The sequence below is a fragment of the Scylla paramamosain genome, chromosome 38, assembly GCF_035594125.1.
Source record: "Scylla paramamosain isolate STU-SP2022 chromosome 38, ASM3559412v1, whole genome shotgun sequence".
Lineage (NCBI taxonomy): Eukaryota > Metazoa > Arthropoda > Malacostraca > Decapoda > Portunidae > Scylla > Scylla paramamosain.
The window spans coordinates 14442252-14453734 of NC_087188.1; the positions used below are offsets into that span (position 1 = coordinate 14442252).

The window sequence follows — 11483 nt, forward strand, 5'->3', positions numbered from 1 at the left end:
CACGTATTGTTCTCAGTCTCTTTCTTGTTTCCCTCCAGCTCAATTTTTCCTTTAAATTGCGAAATGTTATCAGCTTAGTGCATCTTACTGTGTACTATCGTGTCTCTGTTATTAATAGTTAGCGCACAGTAGTCACCCAAATAGTAAGGACATCAGTGTGTGTTGTTTGGATTTCCTTTGTATTCCCTTTGTGTTGTAATGCAATATTCCTTTCCCTTTAAACTCGCCTCTACTGCTCTGTACTTTATCACATTACCTTTCGACTTGATTTTCACTTTAAATGTACCTTTTAATATAATAATTCTCTTATCATTTACTTTCTTAAGCCTTGCCAGTTCAGTATATCCTAATTTTTCTATTATATTTTACTATAGAAATTACATTAGTCTTGTTCTCTTCACCTTACTCTTATATTCATCCTACTTAAACTATTAGAGAAATAAATAATAATGGTAATATATATAAACACACACGTGGAAACTATTCCCTTCAAAATGTAAAGTAAAAGAAACACCCACTTTAGAAATCAATGTTGCCAATTGAAATAAATGAATAAATAAATAAAACACCCAAAAAATCAAAACAAACATACAAAGGAAGATAAAAAAAGAAAATAAAAAACGAGGAAAGTAAGATCCACTCCAAAAAATTAAAGTTCCCCCTCAAAAAAAAAAAAAAAAAAACAGCAATAAAAAACTCCCCTTCAAAGAAAAAGGGAAAAACTAACTACCGCTTAGAAAATTAATAATCTCTCTAATATCCCTCCGTCTTTAAAAATACCTCCCAAAACTATAACCCACAATATGCACGCCCTTACACTCACCTCCAAAACCCCCCTTAACCCCCCTTAACCCCCCAACCGACCCCCTCTAGTACATTTCCCTGAACGTGAGTAAATTTCCCACGGCAAAGGCAAAGGTAAGGCCAAAGGGGCTCAAAGAAAACGGATGAACGTGACTTGGTTTAAGGGGAGACTTCTTTAGTGTGACCGCAGCGCCTCGCACCTTCACCCTCAGTGGATTAACGCGCCTCACAGGTACCGCCCTTACCTGTGTGGCTTCTCATTAACCTGGAATTATGTCTCGCGTCTCCAGCTGGCACCGGTCGAGGCCTAAAGTTTTTTTTTTCTCTCTTTTTTGAGGACTTATTTATTTTTTTTTTGCTTTTTGTATTTTTTTGTGAGTTTAGCTCCTTTTTAGTGCCATGTGTTAGTTTCTTGTCTATGGTGTTCACAGGTCTCTCTCTCTCTCTCTCTCTCTCTCTCTCTCTCTCTCTAATTAGTCACGTTCCCTGGGAGTAAGTCTAGCTAGCTTTCACCTGCATGACTAATTAAATAAAAGCTATATACTTTAACACAGAGAGATGAATGACTACAAAGACATGATAAGTAAGGATGGACGTAAACGAACACAGGTATAAATATCGTTAAAAAGATGACTAAAATTCTTAAAACACGCACAAAAAAAAAATGTAAAGGAAATAAAAACACATAAAATAAGACTCGAAGTAAGCAAAACATCAACACAGAACGCCAACACACGCACACACACACACACACACAGTAAGCAAACCAACCTCTTGAAGCGTCCACACCATTTAAAACCTCTATGGGGCAACAGCACCACCACCACCACCACACCTCTGCACCACCCATGCCATGACGCAACGCCCCCACACGCTATCCTGGTAGGGGCGTGTTGCTTAGGATGTCAGAGTAATGGGGGAGAAAGTGTGCGTGTTCTAAAGGGGTGAATGGGTGAAGGGGAGGGTGCGTGTGTATAGGGCTGTGTGTGTGTGTGTGTGTGTGTGTGTGTGTGTGTGTGTGTGTGTGTGTGCTGTGTCTTTAGTAAGGCTAAAAACAAAGAAACGATAATTAAGGAGGTAAAAAAAAGTAAATATGACAAGACCGTGTGAAATTGAAATGAAACAAAGGTGGTAGTAGTAGTAGTAGTAGTAGTAGTAGTAGTAGTAGTAGCAACAACAACACCACCACACAGGTAAGACTTAAAACCTCAAGTCTTCAGGTGTAGAATGAGTGGTGGTGACTAAGGTGGTAGTGAAGATGTTGGCAGTGGTGGTGACATTGGTGATAAAGACAATGGTGGTGAAGTGGGTTAATGGTGAGCTTGTGAACCAGCCCCGCACCCCACCAGTTAAATAATCACACAGAACTAAGAGGAGGAGGAGGAGGAGGAGGAGGAGGAGGAGGAGGAGGAGGAGGAGGAGGAGGAGGAGGAAAAAAGGAGGAGAGGAAACATGTCTGGTGAGGTTATTGCTGGAGGGAAAATTGTAGTGGTGAAGTAATGACCGCTGAGAGAGAGAGAGAGAGAGAGAGAGAGAGAGAGAGAGAGAGAGAGAGAGAGAGAGAGAGAGAGAGAGAGAGAGAGAGAGAGAGAGAGTCAAAACGCTTCACGAATAATAATCACGCAGAAATTTCAACTTGTTCATTTATTTTTCCTTTCTTTTTTATTTCTCTCTTTTTCTTTCTTTCTTTTTCTTTTCTTTGCAGGATTTCAAGGATAAGATTAAGAAATTAAAGAAAAGATAATCAAACGTTCTCTCTCTCTCTCTCTCTCTCTCTCTCTCTCTCTCTCTCTCTCTCTCTCTCTCTCTCTCTCTCTCTCTCTTTCTCATAAGAAAATACAAAAATACATAACTGTACTGAATATCGGAAAAAAATTACTAATTCTCTGTAATATAAAATGAATAACAGGTCATGAATAATACTGATCACACACACACACACACACACACACACACACACACACACACACACTTCCGATGCTTGTTGTCGATTTTTCTCTCCCTCTGATTTGTCATATTTTCTCACAATTTACTTTAAATTAGAGCTATTTCACTGTTCACTTTCTTCTTTTTTTGGCGTTTGTTCAGCTTTTGTTGGGTGTGACTCGGTGTGACTCTCTCTCTCTCTCTCTCTCTCTCTCTCTCTCTCTCTCTCTCTCTCTCTCTTATTTTACTACTGACATGTGTAAATTTTCTCTCTTTCTTAATCGAGTTTCGTGTCGCTTTAATTTTGTCGCTTTCTTTCTTTAAATAACGACACACAATCATCTCTATCTCAATTATTGTCTTCCTCCTCCTCCTCCTCCTCCTTCTCCTCCTTGTCTTCTTTCTCCTCTTCTAAGTTCAATTTTAAAATCTATTTCATTCCTCTTTTCTTTTATCACTCTTTTTTCTCTCCTTCACTGAGTTACTCTCGATATTTCCAAGCAAATCTTTTCTCATTTTCTCTTCTTTTCGTTTTCTTTATTTAATGAATAACTTGTGAATTTCCAGATGAATTTCAAAACAACTCTTAGAATATATATATAAAAAAAACCTCCAAAATTCAAAACTGCTTCCCTTTTTCTCCTGATATTTCTTTCCCCCAGCGCTCCGTTTTTTGTTAAATTTCCAATCAGTATTTCACATCCCGTTTTCTTCCGCGGAAATTTTAAGGGCAGACTGCGCTCACTCCCTCATAACTCGTGTAATGACAGAGAATGAAGCGTCACTTTGTTTCCCCCTTAATTACTTGGCCATGTGTGTGTGTGTGTGTGTGTGTGTGTGTGTGTGTGTGTGTGTGTGTGTGTGTGTGTGTGTGTGTGTGTGTGTGTGTGTGTGTGTGTGTGTGTGTGTGTGTGTGTGTGTGTGTGTGTGTGTGTGTGTGGACGGCTCTTTCTGTCTACGTATGTCTGTCTGTGTTGATAATTTCTTCACTTTTAACTCGCTTCCGTCCTGTCTGTCTGTCTATCTGTATGTATGTATGTCTGTATGTCTGTCTCTCTCCCTTCCTTCGTCTTTTTTCCTCCCTCAGGCACTACTTCCTCTCCTCCTCCTCCTCCTCCGACTACTACTACTACTACTACTCCTCCACCTCTTTCTCCCCTCTTCCTCTTCCCACATCCTCCCTTCGTCCTTCTCCTCTTCTTCCCACACTCCCTCCTTCCCTCCCTTCCTTCCTCCTTCCCTCCGGCCACCTGCTGTTACCTGCTGAATTCACCTGGATCAGTGTTTATTAGATGGAGGGAAGGAGAGAAGAGAAGGAGAGAAGGAGAGAAGGAGAGAAGAAAGGAGAAATATTGTGACTATTTCTATGTGGATTTTAATGATCATAATTTCACACACACACACACACACACACACACACACACACACACACACACCCATCACTCAGTCCCATCCCTTTACCCCCAATTCCATCATTCCCCATCATCACCCCCATCCCATCACCCCAATCCCTCCCCCGCCAACGCACCCCAGCGCCTCCCCCACCGGAACCACGACCCCTTCTCCAACTCCCGCCCCCCCACCGGCCCATCACCACCATCGCCACCACCGGAACCAGCCTAGCGCGAGTCTGTTCGCCGCGCGTTTAGTTTCCTGCGCGTGGGCGATCTGCTAGCACGCGCCACGTACGCTCCCAAACGCACGCACGGACTTACGAACACACGGGCACACAGACGCTCACACACACACGGGGTCTGCAATCACGTGTCTCTGCTTGTGTCCGTATTTGGTTATTTACAAGTGTCAGTGTTGTGTCAGAGGCGGCGTGTGCTGGGAGAGGAGCGGTGAGAGAGACACACGCCTTACTACACGCCTGCACGTGACTCGCGCCCCTCTCTCCTCTCCCACGCTCCCAAACACGTCAAGTACAGTGAGAGGAGCTACTGATGGTGAAATGATGCAGTGAGACAGTGAGATAGTGAGAAAGTGGTGATTTCATACATTCATATCTGTCTCTACCTGTCCTCCATTTACCTTCCTCGTTTTCATTCAGTCTTTTACTCCTTCCTCTCCTTCCTGCTGTTATCTCTTCCATCTCTCTCGATTTCTATACCTCCTCTACCTCACTCTCCATTCCTTTCCCTCCATCTTTCCTAATATAGTCTCTACTCAATCTCTCCCTCCCTCCCTTCCTTCCGAAGACCTACAGTGTCCTTCCTCCATCCTTCCTCCCTCCTACCTTCCTTCCTTACCTCCTCTCAGCCACCAACTTTTCCTCTATTCTTTTGAATCACGTACTTTTCCTTCATTTGAAAATCTTTTATCCTTCCTTTCCTTCCCTTCATCTATCAACCTCTTTATTTCCTCCTTCATCCTCTCCCTTCCTCTTCTTTCCTTCAAAATCCTTACTTTTCAATTTTTTCCCACTGTTTATTATCCGCTCCTCTTAATTTTAAAAGCACTCCACTCCTCCATCCATCCACTCCCTCCATCTCTTCACAAATACTATATTCTCTCCATCTATTGAACAGTGAAGTTTCTCCGTCAATCCTTATTCTGAAAACTTATTCTATATACCAGTTCATTATTTTAACCTATCTAAACATAATTATCTTTCATTTTTATGTCCTACGTATAGTATTTCCCTATCATATCCTACAAATTCTTTTCTTTATACCAATTCCTTGCTTTATTCTAACCTTAATTCTTTCTTTATATCTCTATTATATTCTCCTTTCCTTTCCTTCTTTCCTTCAAATCCCACCTTTTTATTCCTTCATCATATCCTTCACCTTTCTTTCACTCCTTTAAATCCTACATCTCAGATCCCTTTGCATCCTTCTCTTTCCTATCCTGACGAAGGCGCAGAAGTCACCATGGCCAGAAGGAACGTCATGAAAATATCCTTCATAGCATCCTTTCTCGTCCTTTTATCCTTCGCTGCACCAGGTGAGTGTGTTTACCTGAGTGTAATATAGCGCGTGTGTGTGTGTGTGTGTGTGTGCAACTTCCTCACTTAACGTGGACTCCCTCAGGCTAAAATATATTAAGAGAAAACACTAAGTAAAGGAAGGTGTAATAAATTCTAAGTTAACATTGTAAAGAGTATGAATTTCTTCGCTCCTTCCTCTACCCTGAATATGATAACAAGTACACTGGTTTAAAAATATTTCCCTCTTCTATATAAAAATTGTGTGTAGAAATTCGCTGCCTGAGGTCGAATATAAGTGCATGTTTCACTTAATTTAGTTAGTTTAATATATTTTCATGGATTTAATATTAGCAGGTGATGAAAATGACGGAACTTAAATTCTAGATAAGTATTAGACCTTTTACTTTCTTCCAATCTCTCTCTCTCTCTCTCTCTCTCTCTCTCTCTCTCTCTCTCTCTCTCTCTCTCTCTCTCTCTCTCTCTCTCTCTCTCTCTCTCTCTCTCTCTCTCTCTCTCTCTCTCTCTCTCTCTCTCTCTCTCTCTCTCTCTCTCTCTCTCTCTCTCTCTCTCTCTCTCTCTCTCTGTTAGTATTGCATTAGAACCTATATTGAGAGAGAGACAGAGAGACAGAGAGAGAGAGAGAGAGAGAGAGAGAGAGAGAGAGAGAGAGAGAGAGAGAGAGAGAGAGAGAGAGAGAGAGAGAGAGGTTGACCATTTGAATTATACCTAAATTACTTTATATATTAAAAAAAACACAACTACAATAAATAGATAAAATAAATAAAAAAAGAAAAAAAGAAACAAATATATTACACTACAATAAACAAACAAAAATGAAAAAAAAACAACCTCGACACAAAATCATAAAAAAAATAAAGAAGATAAGAAAAAAAAATACAAAATTCACCAAATAACATCAAGAACTCCAATATATAATGACACAGGAGGAGGACAGCCAATCAGAAGCCAGCACATCCGTCACGCTCGAAGATGATTGGCTGAATTGACTGACCGCTATAATCCACTCTAAGGGGGGAAAGGGGGCTCCGGATGACCAAGACCCGTATGGAGGTGGGAAGGAGGGGGATTCTCTCTCTCTCTCTCTCTCTCTCTCTCTCTCTCTCTCTCTCTCTCTCTCTCTCTCTCTCTCTCTCTCTCTCTCTCATATTTCAGTATTTCACATTTCCGAGAAGATACTGAAGAAGGAAGGTTTCGGAAGGAGGAGAAGGAGGAGGAGGAGGAGGAGGAGGAGGAGGCGTGACAGAATGGCAGATGGTCAGGAAAGGCGAACATTACTGACGCCTTATCAAGTTAAAATTATTATTATTATTATTATTATTATTATTATTATTATTATTAATATTATTATACCACTATCACCATATTTTTTCTTTCCTTCTTCCTTATTCTCATTACCACAACCACCAACACCTCTACTACTACTACTACTACTACTACTACTACTACAAGTCTAAACATACAAATCGAATCACGAATATACAAAAATTAACAAGAAAAAAATTATTGAGCAATTTAGTGGTGTGTGTGTGTGTGTGTGTGTGTGTGTGTGTGTGTGTGTGTGTGTGTGTGCTTTCTCGTTTCACTTCAATAATTTAAACGTGTATTTGTCTTGTTTCGTTTTTTAACACGTCAGGAAAACGGTGGCTTCACACCACCTGACAAGGAGGAGGAGGAGGAGGAGGAGGAGGAGGAGGAGGAGGAGGAGAAGGAAAATAAGAGAAATGAGAGGAAACGAAGAAGACAGAACAAGGGAAGAACATCCGGGGAAAAAGGAAACAAACAACGAAAGAAGAATAACAAAAGGATGGAGGAGGTGAAGGACAAGTAATGAAAGGAGGAGGAGGAGGAGGAGGAGGAGGAGGAGGAGGAGGAGGAGCAGGAGGAGCATTAATGTGAAGGAGACTTGAGGTGGAAAGGAGGAAGAGATTAATGTTTAAACTATACTAGAGAGAGAGAGAGAGAGAGAGAGAGAGAGAGAGAGAGAGAGAGAGAGAGAGAGAGAGAGAGAGAGAGAGAGAGAGAGAGAGAGAGAGAGAAAATGAGAAATTAAAGAGACAATTAGAATAACAAACAGACACTCATTACACTACACTCAACCACCACCACCACCGCCTCCTCCTCCTCTTCCTCCACCTCCTCCTCCACTAAATAAAAGGGAAAGGGAGGAGATCAAGGGTCGGGGAGGGGAGGAGGAGGAGGAGGAGGAGGAGGAGGAGGAGGAGGAGGAGGGGAAGAGGTGTTGAAAAAGCCAAAAAAAAAAAAAAAGAAATACCCACAATTTTTTTCTTCTCAAGACAACATACACACTTGCTTGCGACACCACCAGCGCTACCTTTGACACCTGTGGCCTGGGGGGGCGGTGGGGGAGGCTGCGGTGATGGAGCAACGTGGAGGAGGAAAGAATGACAGGTGTACGAAAGTGGAGGTGGTGTGGAGTAAAGAGAGGAAGTCTTGATTAAGTGGAAGGGGCGGGAAAGTCACGTGATATCAATTTTCATTCGTCCTTCGTGAATAATCAAGTGAAATCTGTGAATAATAATAACGGGAAGCTGATTGGCCGATTGTAACGAGCGAGGAAGAGGAGGAGGAGGAGGAGGAGGAGGAGGAGGAGGAGGAGGAGGAGAAAGACTTTAGGACAGAGGAAGAAGCGTATTAAAAGAAGCGGACGTGAGTAAAGTTTTAAATAGCGTAAAAAGAGGAAGAGGAGGAGGAGGAGGAGGAGGAGGAGGAAGAGGAGGAGAATGTTAATGTAGTGTTTGTGGCGCCAGAAACGAAGATAATAATAGTACAGATAGTAACAGTAGAGTAGCAGCAGCAGCAGCAGCAGCAGCAGCAGCAGTAGTAGTAGTAGTAGTAGTAGTAGTAGTAGTAGTAGTAGTAGTAGTAGTAGTAGTAGTAGTAGTAGTAGTAGTAGTAGTAGTAGTAAATGTGTCGCGAGTATGATGCAACCACTATCAACACTCATCACCATCACTATCAAGAACCGCAATTTTTTTTTACACAGACACACACACACACACACACACACACACACCTGCTCTAAATTGTATTGCCAACATTCACGTCTCTCTCTCTCTCTCTCTCTCTCTCTCTCTCTCTCTCTCTCTCTCTCTCTCATGATACGTTTCAGAACTGTGTGGGAGAGGGAGAGGGAGGGGGAGAGGGAGAGGGAGAGGGAGGGGGAGAGGGAGGGGGAGAGGGAGGGGAGAGGTGATGAGTTCCGGTGAGTGAGTGAGAGAGGAGGAAGGGAGAAGGCCGGTTTGGAGAGAGAGAGAGAGAGAGAGAGAGAGAGAGAGAGAGAGAGAGAGAGAGAGAGAGAGAGAGAGAGAGAGAGAGAGAGAGAGAGAGAGAGAGAGAGAGAGAGAGAGAGAGAGAGAGAGAGAGAGAGAGAGCGCTGTAAATAACAATAAGAAAAAAACAAGATACAAAAAGCAAAAAAATTCACGTTAAATAAAAAAAACGCACACAAAAAAAACAAATAAATAAAAAGAATCAGGAGGTAAAACACACACATGAACAAACAACCAATAATCAAAACACACAAACCACACGAAAAAAAAAATGAAAAGAAAAAAAAACAAGAACAAAACATTTAAGTTACCCACGCACCTTCCAAATGATGAAAAGAAAACGAGAAATGTAAACTTCAGTGTGTACTAACCACACGTGCCTTGGAGTCAGGTGTTTGAATGAAGGTGTTGGAGGGAGAGAGAGAGAGGGAGGGAGAGAGGGGGAAAAGAGGGGGAGAGAGAGGGAGAGAGAGAGAGAGAGGGAGGGAAAAAAGAAGGGGGAGAGAGAATAGTTAGGAGAGGGAAGGTGTGGGAAGGAGAAAGAGAAGAGACAGACGGATAAAGAGAAAGTGAAAAAAGGAATATAGAAAGGCGATGGAAGACAGAGAGAGGGATAAAGATGAAGGGAGAAAGAGGAAGAAACACATGAAGGAAAATAAATGGAGGAAGAGGAAGGGAGGGAGAGGGAAGGAGACGAACGAAGAAGAAAGAAATGGCGAGAGAGAGAGAGAGAGAGAGAGAGAGAGAGAGAGAGTAGAACAGCAACTAAAATAAAGATAAGAGGCAAAAAAAATAATAAAAGATACATAAAGAGAAAAAAAAATCTTATCACGAAAGAAAAAAAAAATCAACCAACTATTCCCACCGTTTTCTTCAGCTACCGTCGATATCAAACCACAAGGGGGGACTAAATAAATAAATAAAAAAAAACACTAGAATGAAAGACCTTAGGAAAAAATATACATATCAATATTTCAAAGGTAGGGGATTCAGAAAGGCTTATCTTCCCTCTATTCTTACCAATTCTACGCTGGGGGAACACAATCCAAAGACAAGTTACAGTCAGTAGAGCGTGAGGAGGAGGAGGAGGAGGAGGAGGACCGTAGGATAGAAATTGGAGTGAGAGAATGAGACGAGAGAATGAATCCGTAACTGGAACGAGAGTAAGATGGAGACAGAAGAAGAATAAGGAAGAGGGGAAGTGAATAAGAGAAAGAAAAAGGTCGATGAAAGAGTGGAAAGGAAAGAAAGTGAATAGAATAAAGGAGAGAAAATAGGTAAAACAACGAAATGTGACGTAAGAGGAAGGAAAGAAATAGATTAGAAGATAAGAAGAAGAAAGATAGATAGGAAAAGAGGAAAACGAGAATAAAAAGAAAAAGGAGAGAAGAATAAGGAAGAAAACATAAAAGAAGAAAAAGAAGGAAAGGGAAGAATGAAGAGGAAAAAGATCAACAAGAGAATAAGAGAGAGAGAGGGGAAGGAAAAGGAGGGAAAAGAAAATATGCGAGTGAAAGAAAGACAATAAGAAAAAGAAGGGGGAAGGAAAGGGGAAGAGACTCGCTCCAGTGGCTTGCAACACACACATAAATCCCCTTCAACCTTCCCATCACCCTCCCCATCACCGCCTTCTTCCCCTCATAAGCAAATCTGGCCACACCATCAAACAAAATAAAAATATAAAATAAAATAAATAAAAATCATGCACTTCTTTAACTAAATCTTATTACAGTTTATTTGAGGTTTATTCTCAGATTTCACTGGAGGGGAAGGAAGCTTAAGAAACCACGTAACGGCTAAAGAAAACGTGATTGCTAGTGGTACTTTTTTTAAGGGATGTCTCGTGCAAACTTGTAAGCCGGCATTGGCAAGGTTAGCAGACGAGGAGGAGGGGGAAGAGGAGGGGGAGGGGGAGGAAGAGGTAGAGGAGGAGGAGGAGGAGGAAGAGAGAGCTTCATTCCTCTTCTTACAAACTGGATTTAACTTAAGCAGACTTCCGCTGTGTGTGTGTGTGTGTGTGTGTGTGTGTGTGTGTGTGTGTGTGTGTGTGTGTGTGTGTGTGTGTGTGTGTGTGTGTGTGTGTAACCTCATTCGTAAAACACTCGCTTGCCCAATTATAAAGAATGACTAACTGACTTACCAAGAATGACAATAATGACTGAATGAGTGACTGGCTGACTGAATGACTGACTGGTCGACTGACTGGCAGAAGGGTGGCGTGACTAACTGTATACATGGCTGACTGATTCCTTTTTGACTGACTAGATGACTGGCTCTCTTCTGGCCGTGAGAGAGAGAGAGAGAGAGAGAGAGAGAGAGAGAGAGAGAGAGAGAGAGAGAGAGAGAGAGAGAGAGAGAGAGAGAGAGAGAGAGAGAGAGAGAGAGAGAGAGAGAGAGAGTATCCTGCATTAACATATATACAAGTACTTAGAACGATAGATAGACAGATAGACAGATAGACAGATAGATAGATAGAGAGATAGATAAGTAGATAGACAGACAGAGAGAAA

At 41.8% G+C, this 11483-nt stretch overlaps 1 protein-coding gene across 1 annotated transcript in view; it reads left to right on the forward strand.

Annotated features, from left to right (window-relative positions):
- Positions 1–4375: 4375 nt before the first annotated feature.
- LOC135091864 (uncharacterized) overlaps positions 4376–11483 on the forward strand; it is a 34750-nt gene continuing 27642 nt past the window's right edge. Inside the window, exon 1 of the mRNA XM_063989905.1 lies at positions 4376–5679. Coding sequence (XP_063845975.1) covers positions 5607–5679 — 73 coding nt within the window. The 5' untranslated portion in view covers positions 4376–5606. The remainder of the gene's footprint in view (positions 5680–11483) is intronic.